The 24,731-nt window shown below is 40.5% G+C and overlaps 4 protein-coding genes across 9 annotated transcripts in view; all 4 read right to left on the bottom strand.

Moving 5' to 3' along the window:
• LOC105905983 (protocadherin beta-16-like) overlaps nt 1-24,731 on the bottom strand; it is a 218,609-nt gene that overhangs the window by 139,811 nt on the left and 54,067 nt on the right. For 2 of the 6 annotated variants that reach the window (XM_042708469.1, XM_031571907.2), the window contains exon 1: nt 5-4,065. The exons of 3 other annotated variants lie outside the window; for them this stretch is intronic. In XM_042708469.1, coding sequence (XP_042564403.1) covers nt 5-2,404 — 2,400 coding nt within the window. In that variant the 5' untranslated portion in view covers nt 2,405-4,065. Of the gene's footprint in view, nt 1-4; nt 4,066-24,731 lie in introns of those variants that run through there. One more of the 6 variants, XM_042708464.1, reaches the window with a different exon arrangement.
• On the bottom strand, nt 3,928-24,399 carry LOC122133121 (protocadherin beta-16-like). Its single transcript, XM_042708618.1, has 3 exons — nt 21,797-24,399; nt 4,081-4,171; nt 3,928-3,933 (listed from the first exon to the last, which is right to left on the bottom strand). The coding sequence occupies exons 1-3, from the start codon at nt 24,130-24,132 to the stop codon at nt 3,928-3,930; spliced, it is 2,433 nt and encodes an 810-aa protein (XP_042564552.1). The 5' UTR covers nt 24,133-24,399.
• On the bottom strand, nt 7,921-11,304 carry LOC122133055 (protocadherin beta-16-like). The gene is made up of 2 exons (XM_042708370.1): nt 8,190-11,304; nt 7,921-7,950 (listed from the first exon to the last, which is right to left on the bottom strand). Exons 1-2 carry the CDS (start codon nt 10,626-10,628, stop codon nt 7,921-7,923), a joined length of 2,469 nt encoding a protein of 822 aa, XP_042564304.1. The 5' UTR covers nt 10,629-11,304.
• LOC105909648 (protocadherin gamma-A11-like) lies at nt 12,582-18,917 on the bottom strand. The gene is made up of 2 exons (XM_042708369.1): nt 16,915-18,917; nt 12,582-14,300 (listed from the first exon to the last, which is right to left on the bottom strand). Exons 1-2 carry the CDS (start codon nt 18,853-18,855, stop codon nt 12,582-12,584), a joined length of 3,660 nt encoding a protein of 1,219 aa, XP_042564303.1. The 5' UTR covers nt 18,856-18,917.

Raw genomic sequence — 24,731 nt, 5'->3', positions numbered from 1 at the left:
TTACCAGTGTGGATGACATAGATCCATTCCCAATAAAGTCAAGACAGTCACTGTTGTCAACTGGGCTCCTCTTCAGAGTGGTGCCAGAAGGCAGCGTGTTGTCATTGTAGGATGTAACAAACTTGAAGTCACTCGTACGTGACCCTGTCGTCATATAGGCATCATAATTGTATGCACTGCGTAGAGTTGCAGTACCGTCAACATCTGCATAGTTGGGAGGTAAATATGCACTGGGGATGGCTACTGCTCCATCAAACAACAGTCTGGGCTTTCTCCTGTGGCAAACCCTTATGGCCACAATCAGAATGATGAAAGTGAGGAAAAAGGTAGAAACAGACACCAGAGCAATGATCAGATAAGATGTGAGTTTAGAATTGTTCTCCTCATAAGACATGTCTTTTAGTTCAGGAACTTCAGCCAAGTTATCAGAGATGAGTAAATATACGGCACAGGTTGTAGAAAGTGAGGGCTGTCCGTTATCTTTCACTGATATCACAAGGTTCTGCTTCATGCTGTCAGATTCAGAAATGTCCCTCTGAGCCCTGATCTCTCCACTGTGGAGACCAATAGTGAAAAGTCCCGGATCAGTCGACTTGACGATCTGATATGACAGCCACGCGTTCTGTCCAGAGTCAGCATCAACAGCGATCACTTTGGAAACCAGCGAGCCAGAAAGAGCAGCTTTAGGAACCATCTCAGTCATGAAGGAGTTTCCTTCTGGAGTAGGGTATAATATCTGAGGAGAGTTATCATTCTCATCTGTTATGAACACACTCACAGTCACGTTGCTGCTGAGTGGAGGAGAACCATTGTCTCTGGCTACAACCTGAACTTTGAAGCTTCTGAACTGCTCATAGTCAAAGGGCCTCACAGCATGGATCACCCCTGTGTCTCCATTAATGGATAAATATGAGGAGACCGGAACACCATTGACCTCACTGGGCAACAGAGAGTAGAACACTGTGCCATTCTGTCTCCAGTCTGGGTCTCTCGCAGTAACAGAACAGACAGAGGACCCAGGCTTGTTATTCTCAGTCACATATGCGCTGTAGGACTGCTCCTCAAACAAAGGTGGATTATCATTTACATCCGATACAGACAGATGGATGGTTTTAAAGAAAGACAATGGTGGAGAGCCCTCATCAGTAGCTGTTATTGTTACATTATAATCACCTAAAAGTTCACGGTCCAGTTCAGCTGTAGTAACCAGTGTGTAATAGTTTTTAATAGATGGATTTAATTTAAAGGGAACATTCTGCTGAATGGAGCAGCGAACCTGTCTGTTTCGCCCTGTATCTTTATCCTGGACATTAATAATCCCTACTTCAGTGCCTGGGGCTACATTTTCAGGGATGGGCACATTAAGTGATTTAATAGATATCTCAGGTGCATTGTCATTAACATCTGTAATTTCTATGTCAATTTTGGCATTGGAAGCCAGCCCTGCACCATCTTTTGCCTTAACCCATAATTCATACTCATATTTATCCTCATAATCGATTGTTCCAATTACTTTGATCTCTCCAGTTACTTTATCAATAGAGAAGAGTCTGAGTGCTTTATCAGATATGTGACTTAATTCATATGTGACTTCACCATTCGCCCCTTCATCTGCGTCTGTAGCAGTCACGGTCACAACAACAGTTCCCAAAGGAGAATTTTCAAGAAGACTAACTTTGTAAATGGTTTCACTGAATACTGGAAGATTATCGTTTGCATCAAGGACAATAACACGTATGACTGCAGTACCAGATCTTTGTGGAGAGCCTCCGTCACTAGCAGTGAGCAACAATGTCACCTCCTGCTGCTGTTCACGATCAAGCTCTTTATCCAAAACGAATTCGCTATACTTTCGTCCATTTGAATGAGAATTCACTGCTAGGCTAAAATAATCGTTCTTCTCAAGGGAATAGCTCTGTATTCCGTTTCGCCCCACGTCGGAATCGTGCGCTTCATCCAAAGGGAAACGTGCGCCTTTATCTGCAGATTCCCTTATTTCCAGTTTGATCTCACTCTCCGGAAAACGAGGTGAGTTGTCATTGATATCCTCAATTTGCAGTGTAATCCGATGCGATTCCAAAGGGTTCTCCAAAACCAATTCGTAGTTTAACGAGCATGCCGGCTTTGATCCGCAGAGCTCCTCCCGGTCTATTTTTTCTGCAATAACCAATTCTCCTCCCTGAAGATCGCAAAAACGTTTGCCATTTCCTTCCATGTCTATTCGAGCCTTACGATCCGATAGTCCCTTAACACTGAGACCAAGATCCTTTGCCATATTGCCAAATACCGTCCCTTTCTTCATTTCCTCTGGCACGGAATAGCTCAGATCGCCATTACAAGTGCACACAAACACAGCAATCCAGAACACAACACGGACACGTACAATTCCCTCGGATTTCTTCATCGTGTTCTCAAAAAACAAACTGTTTATGGTACTCCAGTGGAACACCAAACAAGACGTTATTCACAAATGAAAGTTACGTTACCTATGAAATATCGTTCAGTGTTAGACTACCATATCTAGGCTTTTTGCTGTGCGTGTCGTCGTGCTCATGGATAGTCTAAAGTCTCCATTATAATATTAAATCAAGGGGTGTAGACATGTTTGTCAATTGCTAAAATTGGTAAATAGCGCCACTTGCAGTATTTTTTGGCATATTGCATATTTAGTCAAAAGATGCCTTTAGAATAACACAGAGTTTCTGGGCATCCAATCTGAAATACAGCAAATGTAATTATAGAAATTTTCTTTAAACACACACAAGATCATTCTGAATGGCGATGCTATCCTAAAGATACTTTTACGGGTTAAGTTAATGAATTTGGGTGCGCTTGTTTTGAAGGGCTATTGTGGTTGCATCCTCTAACATCAACTGTCCTAACTTGATAAGAATCCCCTGCTGCAGACTGTGATGTCTGTAGATCAGCCAAGAGCACAATTGTGTCATCATTTCAGTATTCAGAGTACCTTTGCCTGAGCACCTCTATTTTAGAAATACCAAAAGCAGTTAATCACAAACTACAACTACTGCATCACCTTTAGTTATATCACTGGTACATATACACATGTATATTTACTGTTCCAAACTGTTTTAGCATTCAGCATTACTGGTAACAGTACATGAACTTCCTAAAAACCTACTTTGAGATTCTATATAGTCAGGAAAAAAGGATTATATGTATACACCTGCTGTCTGAAATATTAACATGGGGCCAATCGTAACGACATGCCACAACCAATCTAAACCAAAACACTTAGAACCATCTGTTGACAGTAAATATATGGAGCATGCATAAGATGATAGTCATCAAGGAATTTACAAACTGACAGACAGAATAAAATAGTCATAGAGAGTGGGTTATCCACAACAATAGTAAATGTAGCCTTCCTTGAACAAGCGTGGTCTTTCAGTCTGATGAACTTTACCAAAATATCAAATACATCACTATCATAAATGCATATTCCACTGTGCACCAGCAACATCTTACTCACAATGCATGGACATTTTTTTAAAACTATGTTTTACTGAGCTTAACTTAACAGTAAAAAATATTTCCTTACATACACCATAAATGACAACATATGAAATCATACAACCATTTAATATTCTTCCACTGACTTTATCTGAGGAGGATTCTACCATCAATGTTCTCACTGAGTAGTTCATGACAACTAAGAAACAATACTATAGTCTCTGTTGCTAGTTTAAATCAACAATGAACTCGCCATAACACACTGAGGTAGAACTGATAGACTCATCCATGCCAATTTCATGATCATCAACAAAGCCTTGACAACACAACACAGATCAACCCACTAACTAGAGGTATCTGAGAGCAATAGATTTTGTATTGAATGTCACAGATTAGACAAAAGAAGTAACCAGTGTACTCAGCATAGAAAAATTAGTGAGCATATGAATGTCTCTAATGCTGAAAATATAAAGAGACTGAATATGATTTAAAAGACACCCCATGGATTAAAGCATAATCTCTTTTATAACCAATTTTGAAATTATCTGTGCTTTTAATCTAATGGGACTGAAACAAGTCTGAACAAAAAGTATTTCAATTATTTACCAGAGTGGAGCATTTTGATCCCTTCTCAATGAAGTCAAGTGAAGTGAAGTTAAGACAGTCACTGTTGTCAACTGGGCTCCTCTTCAGAGTGGTGCCAGAAGGCAGCGTGTTGTCATTGTAGGATGTAACAAACTTGAAGTCACTCGTACGTGACCCTGTCGTCATATAGGCGTCATAGTTGTAAGTACTACGGAGAGTTCCAGTTCCATCAACATCTGCATAGTTGGGAGGCAAATATGCACTGGGAATGGCTACTGCTCCATCAAACATCAGTCTGGGCTTTCTCCTGTGACACAACCTCACAGCAATGATCAGGATGATGAAAGTGAGGAAAAAGGTAGAAACGGAGACCAGAGCAATGATCAGATAAGATGTGAGTTTAGAATTGTTCTCCTCATAAGACATGTCTTTCAGTTCAGGAACTTCAGCCAAGTTATCAGAGATGAGTAAATATACGGCACAGGTTGTAGAGAGAGAGGGCTGTCCGTTATCTTTCACTGAGATCACAAGGTTCTGCTTCATGCTGTCAGATTCAGAAATGTCCCTCTGAGCCCTGATCTCTCCACTGTGGAGACCAATAGTGAAAAGTCCCGGATCAGTCGACTTCACGATCTGATATGACAGCCACGCGTTCTGTCCAGAGTCAGCATCAACAGCGATCACTTTGGAGACCAGCGAGCCAGAAAGAGCAGCTTTAGGAACCATCTCAGTCATGAAGGAGTTTCCTTCTGGAGTAGGGTATAATATCTGAGGAGAGTTATCATTCTCATCTGTTATGAACACACTCACAGTCACATTGCTGCTGAGTGGAGGAGAACCATTGTCTCTGGCTACAACCTGAACTTTGAAGCTTCTGAACTGCTCATAGTCAAAGGGCCTCACAGCATGGATCACCCCTGTGTCTCCATTAATGGATAAATATGAGGAGACTGGAACACCATTGACCTCACTGGGCAACAGAGAGTAGAACACTGTGCCATTCTGTCTCCAGTCTGGGTCTCTCGCAGTAACAGAACAGACAGAGGAGCCAGGCTTGTTATTCTCAGTCACATATGCGCTGTAGGACTGCTCCTCAAATACGGGTGCATTATCATTTACATCCGACACAGACAGATGGATTGTTTTAGAGGAAGACAGTGGTGGGGAGCCTTCATCAGTAGCTGTTATTGTTATGTTATAATCACCTAAAAGTTCACGATCCAGTTCAGCTGTAGTAACCAGTGTGTAATAGTTTTTAAAAGATGGGTTTAATTTAAATGGAACATTCTGCTGAATGGAGCAGCGAATCTGTTTATTTCCCCCTGTATCTTTATCCTGAACATTAATAATACCAATGTCAGTTCCAAGGGCTACATTTTCAGGGATGGGCACATTAAGTGATTTAATAGATATAACAGGTGCATTGTCATTAACATCTGTAACTTCTATGTCAATTTTGGCATTGGAAGCCAGCCCTGCACCATCTTTTGCCTTAACCCACAATTCATACTCATATTTGTCCTCATAATCTATTGTTCCAATTACATTGATCTCTCCAGTCACCTCATCAATAGAAAACAGTCTGACTGCTTCATCAGATATGTGACTAAATTCATAGGTGACCTCTCCATTCGCCCCTTCATCTGCGTCTGTAGCAGTCACGATCACAACAACAGTACCCAGAGGAGAGTTTTCAGGTAGACTTACTTTGTAAATGGTTTCACTAAATACGGGAAGATTATCGTTTGCATCAAGGACAATAACACGTATGACTGCAGTACCAGATCTTTGTGGAGAGCCTCCGTCACTAGTAGTGAGCAACAATGTCACCTCCTGCTGCTGTTCCCGGTCAAGCTCTTTATCCAATACTAATTCACTGTATTTTCGCCCATTCGAATTAGAATTCACAGCTAGGCTAAAATAATCGTTCTTCTCAAGGGAGTAGCTCTGTACTCCGTTTCGCCCCACATCTGAATCGTGCGCTTCATCCAAAGGGAAACGTGCGCCTTTATCGGCAGATTCCCCGATTTCCAGTTTGATCTCACTCTTTGGAAAACGAGGTGGGTTGTCATTGATATCCTCAATCTGCAGTGTAATCTGATGCAATTCCAAAGGGTTCTCCAAAACCAATTCGTAATTTAATGTACATGATAGCTTTGATCCGCAGAGTTTCTCGCGGTCTATTCTTTCTGCAGTAACCAATTCTCCTCCCTGAAGATCGCAAAAACGTTTGCCGTTTCCTTCCATGTCTATCCGAGCTTTGCGATCCGATAGTCCTTTAACACCGAGACCAAGATCCTTTGCTACGTTGCCAAACGCTGTCCCTTTCTTCATTTCCTCTGGCACGGAATAACTCAGATCGCCATTGCAAGTGCTTACAGACACAGCAATACATGCAATCAAGAACAACGCACGAAAATAAAAAATAACCTCTGATTTCTTCATCATGTTATCAAATAACAGTCTACCCGTAGTCTTACTGTTCAAAATAAACAAAGCGTATTTGCCAATGGAATTTAACGTTACTATAACAAAAGAAATGTCAGTATTTTTGTCTTAGTGTAGGACTGCCACACCATAGCTTCTGTTGTTTGCGTCGCGTTCATGGATAGCCTATAGAGTCTCTATTCTCTACTTTAATATTAAATCAGGGGGTGTAGATACGTTTGTAAAAGGCTAAAATGGGTAAATAGTGCCACTCGGAGTATTTTTGGTGTACTGCATACATTGTCAAAAGACGCCTTCAGAATGGCACTGTCGTCCTCATCGCGCAATCTCAAAGTATGACTGCTGTAAATAAACAAAACAGAAGATGGTAATGCTTCTGTTTTTTCTACGTTTAGTTAATGCAATTGGGTATAATCTTCAACATAGTGGTATGTCAACCTCAATGACAAAGTTAGACTATACTTCCTGCAGCATGCATGGTCTTCCAGTCTGATGAACTATCGCATTACTACAATATTAAATGCATCACTATCATTAACGCATATTCAATTGCACACTAACAATCTCCTACTCATAATGCACCGAGAATGACTCCCAAAAAGCAATGCAAACTTACTAAAAAAAACTATTATTTGCATAGACAGTAATGGCATAAACAATATGGCATCAGAACTATTTAATATTGTTTCACAAACTTCTGATAGCCTGGGCTTTCTGCTATGACACAACCTCACAGCAATGATCAGGATGATGAAAGTGAGTAAGAAGGTAGAAAAACGGAGACCAGAGCAATGATCAGATAAGATGTGAGTTTAGAATTGTTCTCCTCATAAGACATGTCTTTCAGTTCAGGAACTTCAGCCAAGTTATCAGAGATGAGTAAATATACAGCACAGGTTGTAGAGAGAGAGGGCTGTCCGTTATCTTTCACTGAGATCACAAGGTTCTGCTTCATGCTGTCAGATTCAGAAATGTCCCTCTGAGCCCTGATCTCTCCACTGTGGGGCACATGTGGGGCAAAGAAACGAAGTCGCTACTGCTGTATTCAAATAATAGTCGCACTGATAACCAATATATGAATTACAATAAAAAAAGAGAAGTTATTCAGATCTAAGAACGCTGTTAACTCCCCCATTACATACGACTTTATCCACAAATTCATATTCTTCATGAGGCACCTTCACAAAAAGCTATTTATTTTCACTATTCAAGCATCACATACTTGAAATAACAACAACAGATGATAAAAAACGTCAATTTAACTTGCGAAACGTAGGCGTTATCACTCCGAAACACAACTCCGAATAAAAGAAAAACTCAGCTTTTGAACGCTCCCCTACATCCCGAACACATACACACACACACACACACACACACACACGACACCAGGCTTTTATATGGTGCACACGTTCTTTAGCAGTGTAAATCGTCACTGTCAAATATCTGCAGAATCAAATAAGCCAACAAACTACAGGTTTTACCACTGGATAAGGATTGGCGGCTTCATCCACGCACGTGGTGCTGAAATAGCATAGGTAAAAATGACGCTGACTTGCTCCAAAAACCTTTGGCGATTTAAAAAGCGCTACATAGCAGAAGAGAGCGAAAACAAAGAAATAATCATAAATAGCACTGGCACCGCTGACTTGGGAGTGTAAACACACTAACAGAAAATGATTTACCAGGGTGGAGCATTTTGATCCATTCTCAATGAAGTCAAGCGAAGTGAAGTTAAGACAGTCACTGTTGTCAACTGGGCTCCTCTTCAGAGTGGTGCCAGAAGGCAGCGTGTTGTCATTGTAGGATGTAACAAACTTGAAGTCACTCGTACGTGACCCTGTCGTCATATAGGCGTCATAGTTGTAAGTACTACGGAGAGTCCCAGTTCCATCAATGTCTGCATAGTTGGGAGGCAAATATGCACTGGGAATGGCTACTGCTCCATCAAACAACAGTCTGGGCTTTCTCCTATGACACAACCTCACAGCAATGATCAGAATGATGAAAGTGAGGAAAAAGGTAGAAACAGACACCAGAGCAATGATCAGATAAGATGTGAGTTTAGAATTGCTCTCCTCATAAGACATGTCTTTCAGTTCAGGAACTTCAGCCAAGTTATCAGAGATGAGTAAATATACGGCACAGGTTGTAGAGAGAGAGGGCTGTCCGTTATCTTTCACTGAGATCACAAGGTTCTGCTTCATGCTGTCAGATTCAGAAATGTCCCTCTGAGCCCTGATCTCTCCACTGTGGAGACCAATAGTGAAAAGTCCCGGATCAGTCGACTTCACAATCTGATATGACAGCCACGCGTTCTGTCCAGAGTCAGCATCAACAGCGATCACTTTGGAGACCAGCGAGCCAGAAAGAGCAGCTTTAGGAACCATCTCAGTCATGAAGGAGTTTCCTTCTGGAGTAGGGTATAATATCTGAGGAGAGTTATCATTTTCATCTGTTATGAACACACTCACAGTCACGTTGCTGCTGAGTGGAGGAGAACCATTGTCTCTGGCTACAACCTGAACTTTGAAGCTTCTGAACTGCTCATAGTCAAAGGGCCTCACAGCATGGATCACCCCTGTGTCTCCATTAATGGATAAATATGAGGAGACCGGAACACCATTGACCTCACTGGGCAACAGAGAGTAGAACACTGTGCCATTCTGTCTCCAGTCTGGGTCTCTCGCAGTAACAGAACAGACAGAGGAGTCAGGCTTGTTATTCTCAGTCACATATGCGCTGTAGGACTGCTCTTCAAATACAGGGGGGTTATCATTTATATCTGAGACAGAGAGATGGAGGATCTTGGAAGAAGTCAGTGGTGGATTGCCTTCATCAGTTGCAGTAATTGTAATATTATAATCATCTAAAAACTCACGGTCTAGCTCAGCTGTTGTAACCAGAGAAAAATAATTCTTTATTGATTGATTTAATTTGAAAGGAACGTTTCCCTGAATAGCGCATCGAACCTGTTTGTTTCCATCAGAGTCTTTGTCCTGTACGCTTATTATGCCTACTTCTGTGCCTGGTACTGCATTTTCTGGAATTTGATCATTAAGGGATTTGATTAATATAACAGGTGCGTTGTCGTTAACATCTGTAATGTCTATAACGACTTTAGCAATGGAGGCCAATCCAGCTCCATCCTTTGCCTGAACACGGAGTTCATAATTACTTTCCTCCTCGTAGTCTATTGGTCCTATGACTTTAATCTCTCCACTGACTTTATCGATGAAGAAAAGTCTGGCTGCTTCATCGGATATGCGACTAAAGTAATACGTTACCTCGCCATTTGCACCTTCATCTGCATCTATGGCACTTACAATAACTGCAACTGTGCCTGCTGGGGAGTTTTCGGGTAAAGTGACTTGATAGACTGGCTGACTGAAAACTGGCAAATTATCGTTAGCATCCAGTACAGTGACGTGTATGGTTGCAGTACCGGATCTCTGCGGAGCTCCTCCGTCACTAGCAGTTAGTAGCAATGTCACCTCCCGCTGCTGTTCACGATCGAGTTCTTTATCTAAAACTAGTTCGCTATACTTCCCTCCATCTGAATTAGAATGTACAGCTAAAATGAAATAATTGTTAGTTTCCAGTGAATAGCCTTGGATTCCGTTTCTTCCTATATCCGAATCATGTGCTTCATCTAAAGGGAAACGAGCCCCTTTGACAGCAGATTCCCCTATTTCAAAATTAATTTCATCTTCCGGAAAACGAGGTGAGTTATCATTTATATCTTGAAGCTGAACAGTAATTCGATGCAATTCCAAAGGGTTTTCTAATACTAGCTCGTATTTTATAGAGCATGATGCTCTTGACCCACAAAGCTGTTCACGGTCTATCCTCTCAGCGATTACTAAATCGCCTGTCTGCAAATGAATTTCACATAAATGTTTTCGATTACCCTCCGAATCTATCCGAGCTTTGCGCACCGACAGGGTTCTTGCATCGAGTCCGAGATCCTTCGCGAGATTACCGATCACAGCTCCTCGTTTCATCTCCTCTGGAATGGAATAGCTCAAATCTCCATGACAGTAGCGCAGATGGATAAAGAAGGCTATCCAGAAAATCCAGTTTGAATGGCTGAGGCGCTTCGATATCATTCTGTAATAATCCATAAAATACCCTTTGAAACTGAAAAACTCGAATAAATCACAGAGGAGTCCCACACGTAGTGTCCGAGAACCAGTCGGTCCACTTCACTATATCGTCGTGAAGAATGCCTTTGTTTTATTTAAATATTATAGCACTGGGTGGAGAACTGTGTCTATCCGTTCTAAGCTGGTCAATAGCGACACTCAGGGACTACAATTAGAACTGCATGAAGTGATCCATACATTGAGGGGCAACATTTCGTGTCAATAACTTATATCACATTGCCTTCTCAGCCAAGCACATTAAATATGCCTAACTATGTCAGTGACATGTTAAGTAAAAACTGTAATGAATTGTGATGGATAAAACATTTAAAATACCATCTCAGCAAACACTTTCCAATATCCAGTGACTATGAACCTCAACTACATTTGAATCCATAGCCACAACCATGTAAGTAATACACTTTTCAGAGGGCAAATTAGAGCTTCCACTCCTTTCCCTCTATTGGTGTGACAGGAAAACAACAGTTATTCATTTCCAAGCCATCAAAATGAGTTGTTGTCTTTGTTGGTGTCTCATGACTGAATATGACGGAAAAGTGCACTGAACTAATAGTAATTTCAACACCCTACCAAAGGGCAAATTTGCACCATTTGCCAATATATTTGTAATGATGTGACTATTGTTTGGCTACCTCTGCTCTGTTAAAAGCCAACGTCAAACTTTTTGATAAAACTGCTAATCCACTGTTTTTTTTTTTTAATGACTAGTGATGTGGGAAACAGTGGATCCAAAATATATTACTGGAACTCTCTACTTTGAATAAAATGGCAACAATGACTATGCACACACAAGCTCTCTCTCTCACACACACACACACTTGAATATGAAAAAACACACACTCACACAAGCACCAATAATATGGAAAGAGTCAGGCATTGGCATAAACATAACCAACAAGTAATAGCATTTCTGGCATCAGCAAAAACTGCAACAACAAAACATTTTCTTTTGCATTTTCTTTCTGCAAAATATGTCTGTGTGGCAATGAGAAAGTAAATTCTTAACAATTCCTACAGCTGCAAGTTCAACCTTTCAGGTAGACTGATTTCTCTCACAAGCTCATTATCAAAAAAGCAGAAAATGTTCAATTGTATTCAAAAGCCTGAATCTCAATAATGCATCACATTGAAACACACATGGGCCTTCTAGTCAGCAAAAGTATTGCGCACTGTCTGAATGTGTTTTGCCAGCCTGTTATAAAATGTGATGACTGATACACATTGTGAAGTGAAATTCACAATGATACAAAATATATTTCATATGTGAAATAAAGATGTCACAACGAGGCAGCTTTTCCCCTCGAAACATTCATAATGTAGTCAAAAGTCTACAACTATAACTATAGTATTGACATAGCCTACCAGGAGACTGTAAACTTAATGTTTCTTTTGACTGTTACCATAAGTACTCCCCAAGCCATTGGCTAAATATTCAGCAAAACCATGTGCTGCAGAGCAACTACTATTACTACACTACTTCAAATGACTAAGGATGTATCTCAACATTTTATTAGTCTTTCATTAGACAATTTTATTCAAATAATGGATATCCAGCTATAATAAATTCATGCCTGAAGCTCAAGTTGTTATCTTAATTCATACTTGTAATGGTTGTACAATCAATCAATAAATCTCAAAGTTCATAAAAAAAAGTTATCAACTGTGTATTACTGATTTTTTTTCTAAACCTTTCGTTGGATTACAAGTGAGATATATATATATATATATATATATATATATATATATAATGCCTCTTAATTTCAAGGGAGAACTTCCAGATTGTCTCCAAATAGCTGGTGGCACCTATTCTGCCCAGGTATATAACCTACTGATATACACACCCTCAGTATTACTTTTCAAACATTTCAGTGCAACACCATAATCACACAAGTCATAAGAAGATTTGAAAAGTCAGTTTTGTGACTTATTTACCAGAGTGGAGAATTTGGATCCATTGTCAGTGAAGTCAAGTGAAGTGAAGTTAAGACAGTCACTGTTGTCAACTGGGCTCCTCTTCAGAGTGGTGCCAGAAGGCAGCGTGTTGTCATTGTAGGATGTAACAAACTTGAAGTCACTCGTACGTGACCCTGTCGTCATATAGGCATCATAATTGTATGCACTGCGCAGAGTTGCAGTACCGTCAACATCTGCATAGTTGGGAGGTAAATATGCACTGGGGATGGCTACTGCTCCATCAAACAAAAGTCTGGGCTTTCTCCTGTGGCAAACCCTTATGGCCACAATCAGAATGATAAAAGTGAAGAAAAAGGTGGAAACGGAGACCAGAGCAATGATTAGATAAGATGTGAGTTTAGAATTGCTCTCCTCATAAGACATGTCTTTCAGTTCAGGAACTTCAGCCAAGTTATCAGAGATGAGTAAATATACGGCACAGGTTGTAGAGAGAGAGGGCTGTCCGTTATCTTTCACTGAGATCACAAGGTTCTGCTTCATGCTGTCAGATTCAGAAATGTCCCTCTGAGCCCTGATCTCTCCACTGTGGAGACCAATAGTGAAAAGTCCCGGATCAGTCGACTTCACAATCTGATATGACAGCCACGCGTTCTGTCCAGAGTCAGCATCAATAGCGATCACTTTGGAGACCAGCGAGCCAGAAAGAGCAGCTTTAGGAACCATCTCAGTCATGAAGGAGTTTCCTTCTGGAGTTGGGTATAATATCTGAGGAGAGTTATCATTCTCATCTGTTATGAACACACTCACAGTCACGTTGCTGCTGAGCGGAGGAGAACCATTGTCTCTGGCTACAACCTGAACTTTGAAGCTTCTGAACTGCTCATAGTCAAAGGGCCTCACAGCATGGATCACCCCTGTGTCTCCATTAATGGATAAATATGAGGAGACCGGAACACCATTGACCTCGTTGGGCAACAGAGAGTAGAACACTGTGCCATTCTGTCTCCAGTCTGGGTCTCTCGCAGTAACAGAACAGACAGAGGAGCCAGGCTTGTTATTCTCAGTCACATATGCGCTGTAGGACTGCTCCTCAAATACAGGTGGATTATCATTCACATCTGACACAGAGAGATGGAGGATCTTTGAGGAAGTCAGTGGTGGACTGCCTTCATCGGTAGCAGTTATTGTAATATTATAACCATCTAAAAGCTCACGGTCTAGCTCAGCTGTTGTAACCAGAGAAAAATAATTCTTTATTGATTGATTTAATTTGAAAGGAACGTTTCCCTGAATAGCGCATCGAACCTGTCTGTTTCCATCAGAGTCTTTGTCCTGTACGCTTATTATGCCTACTTCTGTGCCTGGTACTGCATTTTCTGGAATTTGATGATTAAGGGATTTGATTAATATAACAGGTGCGTTGTCGTTAACATCTGTAATATCTATAACAACTTTAACATTGGAGGCCAATCCAGCTCCATCCTTTGCCTGAACACGGAGTTCATAATTACTTTCCTCCTCGTAGTCTATTGGTCCTATGACTTTAATCTCTCCACTGACTTTATCTATGAAGAAAAGTCTGGCTGCTTCATCTGATATGCGACTAAAGTCATACGTTACCTCGCCATTTGCACCTTCATCTGCATCTATGGCACTTACAGTAACTGCAACTGTGCCTGCTGGGGAGTTTTCGGGTAGAGTGACTTGATAGACTGGCTGACTGAAAACGGGCAAATTATCGTTAGCATCCAGTACAGTGACGTGTATGGTTGCAGTACCGGATCTCTGCGGAGCTCCTCCGTCACTAGCAGTAAGTAGCAATGTCACCTCCCGCTGCTGTTCACGATCGAGCTCTTTATCTAAAACTAGTTCGCTATACTTCCCTCCATCAGAATTAGAATGTACAGCTAAAATGAAATACTCGTTTTTCTCTAGTGAATAGGCTTGGATTCCGTTTCTTCCTATATCCGAATCATGTGCTTCATCTAAAGGGAAACGAGCCCCTTTGTCAGCGGATTCGTGTATTTCAAAATTAATTTCGTCTTTTGGAAAACGAGGTGAGTTATCATTTATATCTTGAAGCTGAACAGTAATTCGATGCAATTCCAAAGGGTTTTCTAACACTAGTTCGTATTTTATAGAGCACGATGCTCTTGACCCGCACAGCTGTTCACGGTCTATCCTCTCAGCGATTACTAAATCGCCTGTCTGCAAATTAATTTCACATAAATGTTTTCGGTTACCCTCCAAATCTATCCGAGCTTTGCGCACTGACAGGGTTCTTGCATCGAGCCCGAAATCCTTCGCTAGATTACCGATCACACCTCCTCGTTTCATCTCCTCTGGAATGGAATAGCTCAAATCTCCATGACAGTAGCGCAGATGGATAAAGAAGGCTATCCAGAAAATCCAGTTTGAATGGCTGAGGCATTTCGATATCATTCTGTAATAATCCATAAAATACCCTTTGAAATTGGAAAAAGTGGAATAAATCACAGAGGAGTCCCACACGTAGTGTCCGAGAACCAGTCGGTCCACTTCACTATATCGTCGTGAAGAATGCCTTTGTTTTATTTAAATATTAATGCACTGGGTGGAGAACTGTGTCTATCCGTCCTAAGCTGGTCAATAGCGACACTCAGAGACTAAAATTAGAAATGCATGAAGTGAACCACACACAGACAGGCAACATTTCCTGTCAATAGCTTTTGTCAGCTACATTAGTTGAAAAATACTGTGCAATACGATGTGATGTAAACATTTAAAATACCATCTCAGCAAACACTTTCCAATATCCAGTGACTATGAACCTGAACCACATTTTAATCCGTAACCACAACCATGGAAGCAATACATTTTTCAGAGGGTAAATTAGAGGTTTCACTCCTTTTCCTCTTTTGGTGTGACAAGAAAACAACAGTTAACCATTTCCAAGCCATCAAGAAAACTCTAAACAGTATAAGCTGTTGTCTTCATTGGTGTTTCATGAATGAATATAAAGAAAAAGTCCACCAAGCTAAAAGTAATTTCAACACCCTACCAAAACAATCAATCATACTATTTTCCAATGTAATAGTCATGAAGTGACTTGTTTGGCTATATCTGCTCCTCATTATGGTGAGCTGTAAATGAGCATCCAGTCTGAACCCTGTTAAAAGCCAACGTCCAAATGTGTTCATAGCAATTAGTTCTCTGAAGTTACTATTACAAAAATGACTAGCAATGCAGGAAACAGTTGATCCAAAATAAATAACTGGAACTATTTCTACTGTGAATAAAATGGCAACAATGATTATGCAAACACAAGCTCACATAGAAACACACTCACACACTTGCATATAAAAATAGATACATACTCACACAAACACCAAGAATTATAATGGCGCAAACACTATGGGAAGAGTCAAGCATTGGCATAAACATAACCAACAAAGCAGTAATAGCAGAACTAGCAACAACAACAGAAACAACACTCACAAAAGTCTTTTTTTCTATTCAAATATGCTTATAAGACAATGAGAAAAGCCATTCTTAACAATTCCTCAAAAAGACTCATTAAAGGGGAAAAAAAATGGAGAAGGTTCAGATGCCAGAATGTTTCCCAAAAAAGTGTCTCAGTAATTGATAAATACTTTCTGGTGTTGCAACAAAAATATTGGTCAACAAAAATATTGCCCACTGTCTGTGGAGCGTGAGAGTGAGTTTAGCCAGCATGCTGTAAAATTAGATGACTGATTCTCATGAGTGAAATTCACAATGTTTAAAATTTAATATCATATGTGAATTAAAGAGGTCACAAAACAGCAGGCTATCTCCAAAACACTTGAAGATTCATAATGTAGTCAAATGCCTCCATTGACATAACAGGAATGAAAACTTAGGGCTTCTTTAGACTGTTACCATGAACACTCCCCAAACTATTGGTGGATTATCCATTATGTGCTGCAGAGCTGCTGCTACTGATACTACACAACTTCAAATGACTGAGAAGGTTTCTACACATTTCTGTCAGAAAAACTTGGATATCCAGCTATAATAAATTCACATCTAAAGCTCAAGTCAAACCTTAATTCATACTTGAGATGGTTGTATAACTTTTGCACTAAGAATTGCAAAAATAAATAAATCCATACAATTCCTAAAATAAATCATTGAAGATAAAAGTTTGCAGCTGTGTATTGTTGTATTTGTATATGCAATGTAATGGAAAGTGTTTGGAAGGACAGAAAAGCACAAATATTGCCTTGTCCTAGGTCCTTAGACCACATCTTTGTATTAAAACCTATAATTATAAAACACATTCCAAAAAGTAAAGATTATAATTATTTACCAGAGTGGAGCATTTTGATCCATTCTCAATGAAGTCAAGTGAAGTGAAGTTAAGACAGTCACTGTTGTCAACTGGGCTACTCTTCAGAGTGGTGCCAGAAGGCAGCGTGTTGTCATTGTAGGATGTAACAAACTTGAAGTCACTCGTATAGGCGTCATAGTTGTAAGTACTACGGAGAGTTCCAGTTCCATCAACATCTGCATAATGATGAGGTAAATATGCACTGGGAATGGCTACTGCTCCATCAAACAACAGTCTGGGCTTTCTCCTGTGGCAAACCCTTATGGCCACAATCAGAATGATGAAAGTGAGGAAGAAAGTGGAAACAGACACCAGAGCAATGATCAGATAAGATGTGAGTTTAGAATTGTTCTCCTCATAAGACATGTCTTTCAGTTCAGGAACTTCAGCCAAGTTATCAGAGATGAGTAAATATACGGCACAGGTTGTAGAGAGAGAGGGCTGTCCGTTATCTTTCACTGAGATCACAAGGTTCTGCTTCATGCTGTCAGATTCAGAAATGTCCCTCTGAGCCCTGATCTCTCCACTGTGGAGACCAATAGTGAAAAGTCCCGGATCAGTCGACTTCACGATCTGATATGACAGCCACGCGTTCTGTCCAGAGTCAGCATCAACAGCGATCACTTTGGAGACCAGCGAGCCAGAAAGAGCAGCTTTAGGAACCATCTCAGTCATGAAGGAGTTTCCTTCTGGAGTAGGGTATAATATCTGAGGAGAGTTATCATTCTCATCTGTTATGAACACACTCACAGTCACGTTGCTGCTGAGTGGAGGAGAACCATTGTCTCTGGCTACAACCTGAACTTTGAAGCTTCTGAACTGCTCATAGTCAAAGGGCCTCACATTATGGATCACCCCTGTGTCTCCATTAATGGATAAATATGAGGAGACTGGAACACCATTGACCTCACTGGGCAACAGAGAGTAGAACACTGTGCCATTCTGTCTCCAGTCTGGGTCTCTCGCAGTAACAGAACAGACAGAGGAGCCAGGCTTGTTATTCTCAGTCACATATGCGCTGTAGGACTGCTCCTCAAATACAGGGGGATTGTCATTTATATCCAAGACTGATAAATGAATAGTTTTGGAGGATGAAATTGGTGGCACACCTTCATCAGTAGCTGTGATGGTGATATTGTAATCACTAATTTGTTCACGATCAAGTTCACTAGTAGTTACAAGTGAAAAATAATTTCTTATTGATGGATTTAATTTAAAAGGAGCATTCTGCTCAATGGTGCAGCGGACAGGGTGATTGCCCTCTGAATCCTCATCCTGAACATTGATAATGCCAATTTCCGTGCCAGGTGTAACATCTTCAGGAATTGGGGTTTGAAGTGACTTAAGAAATATCACGGGTGCATTATCATTTACATCAGTTATTTCTATAAATACTTTAGCATTGGAGGCTAACCCCGAGGCATCTGAGGCCTGGACTCTGATTTCATACTCGGTCTCATCCTCAAAGTCTACTGGTCCTGCCACTTTTACCTCTCCACTCATCTTGTCTACTGTAAAGAGTCTGGCTGCTTTATCAGATATGCGACTAAAATCATAGCTGACCTCCCCATTTGCTCCTTCGTCTGCATCGGTGGCGCTTACAGTCAGAACCACGGTACCCAAAGGGGAGTTTTCAGGTAGGCTGACTTTATAAACAGGTTGACTGAATACTGGTAAATTATCGTTTGCATCAAGTACAGTAACATGTATGACTACAGTACCGGATCTTTGTGGGGTGCCTCCGTCTGTGGCCGTAAGCAATAACGTCACCTCTTGCTGCTGCTCACGGTCCAGTTCTTTGTCTAAAACCAATTCACTGTGTTTACCTCCGTCGGAATTCGCATGCACAGCCATAGTAAAAATGCTCATTCTTTTCCAGCGAATAGCTTTGTATCCCGTTTCGCCCGACATCCAAATCATGTGCTTCGGGTAATGGAAACCGTGCGCCTCTTACTGCGGATTCGCGGATTTCAAGTTTAATTTCATCGTTTGAAAACCGGGGTGAGTTATCGTTTACATCTTGAATTTGTAGCAATATCTGATGCAATTCCAAAGGCCCTTCCAAGACGAGTTCGTACTTTAAAGAACACGAGACCTTAGAGCTGCACAATTCTTCACGGTCTATCCTTTCCGCAATCACAATTTCTCCAGATTGCACATTAATATCACAAAAACGTTTACGCGTACCCTTCAAATCCAACCGAGCTTTACGCGATAATAATCCGCTTGAATCCATGCCGAGGTCCTTTGCTATGTTTCCGACCACAGCTCCTCGCTTCATCTCCTCTGGTATAGTATAGCTCAAATCGCCATTGCTGCCGGGAAGTGCGATGATACAAAATGTGAAAAATAGGAGTGTGTTAGAAAAACAGTAACACCTGAATCCCGTCCACATTTTGAAACAAGGTTCTTGTGAACGTAAAAAGCCAAAGTTAGTACCACGCAGATTATGTATTAGTAAGGTGAAAAGCAGAATGATTTTGCGTCTGTTATCCGCTGTTATGCCGACATTTATGGCTTGGGAGGGTGTATTCTCAATCTTAATATTATAGCAGTGGGTGGAAGTGTGTGCTCAAGTCCTCAACGCTGGTCAATAGCGACACTTGAAGTGCTGTGTGAAAACTGCACCGTCTGAAGTGCGCAGGACATGAAACCAATTCAGCACAAAGTAACAAAATGCCTTATCATTAAACTACAACAGCAATAACCACTGCCATAATGAATGAAACAACTGCTTAAACAGCCGTGCCTTAGGATGCTCTGGCCAAAACACATTAATACTCCTACTCAGAATGACAAAATGACTTCTAATGAACATCAATCAACAAGCCAGTCTTAAGCAAGGTTATCGTCCAAAACCAGTAAAATATGACGGATCATTCTGAGTGCCCTTACATTCACTGATGGTCAGAAACATGAATCAAACGTTTTGACTACACAACCACCTGTGTTTGTTACAGGAAACTTTTTTTTAAACTACTGATGCAGGGTATTCTGCACTGAATCTATAATCAAGAAAAGTTAAATACTGATATTTACAGCTGCACAGGAACATCATGGAAATTATTTTAAACAGGCCTACTGGATGAAAAGCTGTTCAGTGGCCTATGTTTAAGATCTCGTATTTGTTTCAAAGGATGGCTGATACAAACTGAAAGAAATCTTAAAATGTCCACAATTTGAAAAACAGTGAATGGAGTATGCTATTTGCAAGGACGCACCGTTGAATAAAACAAGACATCAATATCGGTAAACATTTGCATATTTGCATGTGCACTGCACACACACACACATTGGCACACACAATAAATGCCAATCATGAGATTTGTATGCCAAACACAAGTTCTATGAAAAGTGGAAAAAAATCCCAAAGCTTTTGTATGGCTATTACACATAGAAACTGTATATTATCAAAATACTGTAGGGTCAAGTTACCTGAAATAAGTCCACCAAATGCAACAAGGAAATGCATGCATTAGTGCTTTAAAAAAAAATTACAATATCTCTGGTTTCCTGATATACAAATATATTTCCTAATATACGTTGCTATACGAACATGATGCATGTTTGGGCACTGAAATGCCATGTCAATAAAAAACAAGTGATTTGATTTGTATTTCTATTTTGGCAACAAATATTCAGTTTATGTATTAGTCATGAAGATAGTCACAATAAACACCTCCATTAGCCTACAGTGTTTAAGAAAAAGAGAAAATCTCCCAATAGAGTTTTAACAGACTTGTACAAAAGCAAAGATCCAGAAAAAATTGAAAGACTAGATAAGAGAAGGAGAAGAGTTTCTCAGTTCGCTCTGTGGTAATATAATAACATGATCTTCTTGATTTGCACACTGTTGAAAGAAACTAATTATTCCTTTGAAACAAATACGAGATCTTAAACATAGGCAACTGAACAGCTTTTCATCCAGTAGGCCTCTTTAAAATCATTACCATGATGTTCCTGTGCAGCTGTAAATATCAGTCAACAATTGGTCGCTATTGCATTCCAGTTCATTGTTCTTTTAGCCGCAGTAACACGGAAAGAGATTGGCTGATGATGGTTGAAAACGTTTAGTAAAACAGGATTTTTGATGATTTTAGTCAGCTATGAAAATGACCTCCTTAGTTTTGAGTATTATCTTTTATGTTGAACATAAAATTAGGACACACACACACAAACACGAACCAATTTAGCAAAATATCAGGGTGTTATATGGTACACAAGTTGTTTAGCAGTGTAAATCGTCACTGTAAAAAATTTGCATAATATTATAAGCCAACAAACTACAGGTTTTACCACTGGATAAGGATTGGCGAGCGCTGTCCACGCATGTGGTGCTGAAAGAGCATGAGTAAAAATGACACCGACTCACTCCAAAAACTTTTAGAGATTTAAAAGCGCTACTTCAAAAAAGAGAGTGAAGGCAAAGGCAAATCATGAATAGCAGTGGCAGTGCCGACTTGGGAGTGTAAACACACTAACAGAAATTGAAACCCAGATGCATAGAGAGCGAACACACAACTAGATATCTACACAAACATGTCCATTATAGTGTATGCATACACACACAAACACACAAATAACTTGGATTCACAGTGTTTAAACACATCTCAGACCTGTTGTATTTAAACATTGTGCCAAATGCAGCAAAACCTCAGTCAAAAAGCGACATGCATCTACATTTCATAGTGACCACACCTTTTTAACGCACCACCCATGAATTTGAACATGAGTCAGGATCATATAAACATTTGCAAATCAGTAATTATCTTAAAATTGATTTACCAGTGTGGATGACATAGATCCATTCCCAATAAAGTCAAGACAGTCACTGTTGTCAACTGGGCTCCTCTTCAGAGTGGTGCCAGAAGGCAGCGTGTTGTCATTGTAGGATGTAACAAACTTGAAGTCACTCGTACGTGACCCTGTCGTCATATAGGCGTCATAGTTGTAAGTACTACGGAGAGTTCCAGTTCCATCAACATCTGCATAGTTGGGAGGTAAATATGCACTGGGAATGGCTACTGCTCCATCAAACAAGAGCCTGGGCTTTCTCCTATGACACAACCTCACAGCAATGATCAGGATGATGAAAGTAAGGAAGAAAGTGGAAACAGACACCAGAGCAATGATCAGATAAGATGTCAGTTTAGAATTGTTCTCCTCATAAGACATGTCTTTCAGTTCAGGAACTTCAGCCAAGTTATCAGAGATGAGTAAATATACGGCACAGGTTGTAGAGAGAGAGGGCTGTCCGTTATCTTTCACTGAGATCACAAGGTTCTGCTTCATGCTGTCAGATTCAGAAATGTCCCTCTGAGCCCTGATCTCTCCACTGTGGAGACCAATAGTGAAAAGTCCCGGATCAGTTGACTTCACGATCTGATATGACAGCCACGCGTTCTGTCCAGAGTCAGCATCAACAGCGATCACTTTGGAAACCAGCGAGCCAGAAAGAGCAGCTTTAGGAACCATCTCAGTCATGAAGGAGTTTCCTTCTGGAGTAGGGTATAATATCTGAGGAGAGTTATCATTCTCATCTGTTATGAACACACTCACAGTCACATTGCTGCTGAGTGGAGGAGAACCATTGTCTCTGGCTACAACCTGAACTTTGAAGCTTCTGAACTGCTCATAGTCAAAGGGCCTCACAGCATGGATCACCCCTGTGTCTCCATTTATGGATAAATATGAGGAGACTGGAACACCATTGACCTCACTGGGCAACAGAGAGTAGAACACTGTGCCATTCTGTCTCCAGTCTGGGTCTCTCGCAGTAACAGAACAGACAGAGGAGCCAGGCTTGTTATTCTCAGTCACATATGTGCTGTAGGACTGCTCCTCAAATACAGGTGCGTTATCATTTATATCAGACACAGAGAGATGGATTGTCTTGGAAGAAGATAATGGTGGATTGCCTTCGTCTGTTGCCACAATTGTAATATTATAATCATTGACAATTTCACGATCAAGTTCAGCTGTTGTAACTAATGAATAATAATTCTTAATAGATGGATTTAATTTAAATGGAACATTTTCCTGAATAGTGCAATGTACCTGTCTATTTCCCTCTGAATCCTTATCCTGCACATAAATCAAGCCCACTTCTGTGCCAGGCAAAGCATGCTCCAAAACCTGATTCTTGAATGACTTCAGAAATATAACTGGCACATTATCATTGACATCCACAATATGTATAACAACCTTGGCAGTAGAGGCTAGTCCTGCACCATCTTTTGCCTGAACACGTATTTCATGTTCCCTTTTTTCTTCAAAGTCAATGGGTCCAATAACCTTAATTTCCCCACTCATGCTATCTACTGAAAAGAGTCTTGCTGCTTTATCAGATATACGATTGAATCCATATGTGACCTCGCCATTTGCTCCGTCATCTGCATCTGTTGCACTAACCGTAACAATTACAGTACTTAAAGGGGAATTTTCAAGTAGGTTCACCTCATATATTTGCTGAGTGAACACTGGTAAATTATCGTTAGTATCTAAGACAGTGACATGTATGGACACAGTACTCGATCTCTGCGGAGTTCCCCCGTCAGTAACAGTGAGCAGCAGTGCTAGTTCCTGCTGTTGCTCACGATCGAGCTCTTTACCTAAAACCAATTCGCTGTATCTTCCACCATCAGAATTGGCATGCACAGCTAAGGTAAAATGGTCATTCTTCTCCAGAGAGTAGCTCTGTATGCCGTTTCGACCTACATCGGCGTCATGTGCCTCATCTAAAGGAAATCGGGCACCTTTAACTGCGGATTCCGCTATTTCAAATTTAATTTCATTCATTGGAAAAACAGGTGAGTTGTCATTTAAGTCTTCAATGTGGAGAGATACCTGATGTAGCTCTAGTGGATTTTCTAATACCAGTTCGTATTTCAGATTGCATGATATTTTAGATCCGCAGAGCTCCTCGCGGTCAATTCGATCAACGACAAAGAGTTCGCCAGTTTGTAGATTTATGTCACACAAGCGTTTGTCATTATCCTCCGTATCCAAACGAGACTCCCGGTAAGAAAGTCCCTTTGCATCAAGGCCAAGATCCTTCGCTATATTTCCAACCACAGATCCTTTCTTCATCTCTTCTGGAACCGAATAGCTCAAGTCGCCATGACATGCATGGAGAAAGACAAAGATCAATGCCAAACAGAATATTATCGACGGCGAGAAAACCATTTTAAATCCCATGACATCAACGTGATATGTGTCTCTGTACAGGTAATCAAACCATCCAATACAAGCAAAAACTAAGTTTCTGTATACGACAAGCCTCTATTTAAGATATGTCTTCCAGCAAGGTTTCCAAAGACTCGCAGACACTGGTCTTTCTGGATGTAATCGTAATTTTAATATTAAAGCAGTGGGAGGAAGGATGATGTTAAAGGGAAAGACTAGTCAAGGGCGACACTCTGAGTAATAAACTCGAATTGCAGGCTCCAGATATTATCCAAAAACCGAGCCGGCGTCTCACTTGTTAAACAGTAACCTGTTTAAGGTCTACCATATTAATGTCTTAGGAAAACAAACAAAAACATACAAACTGCAATGATCTCACGAGTTACGGTCGGCTTCATAATCATTGTTACTTAAAATGGATACTGACAATTCATTGATATATTTGTGCTGTGTTGAATATAAAGCCTATGCAAATAATGAATTCATGTTCAAGCTATTTAAGCATCACATACTTGAAATAACAACAACAGAAGATAAGAACGTCTATTTAACTTTGCAAAACGTAGACCCTATCACTTTGAAACACATCTCCGAATCCGAAAGAAAACTTA

The sequence above is a fragment of the Clupea harengus genome, chromosome 8 (assembly GCF_900700415.2).
Source record: "Clupea harengus chromosome 8, Ch_v2.0.2, whole genome shotgun sequence".
In the NCBI taxonomy this organism is placed as follows: domain Eukaryota; kingdom Metazoa; phylum Chordata; class Actinopteri; order Clupeiformes; family Clupeidae; genus Clupea; species Clupea harengus.
The sequence above is the reverse complement of the archived record's forward strand: the minus strand, read 5'-3'. Positions and strand labels throughout refer to the sequence as shown.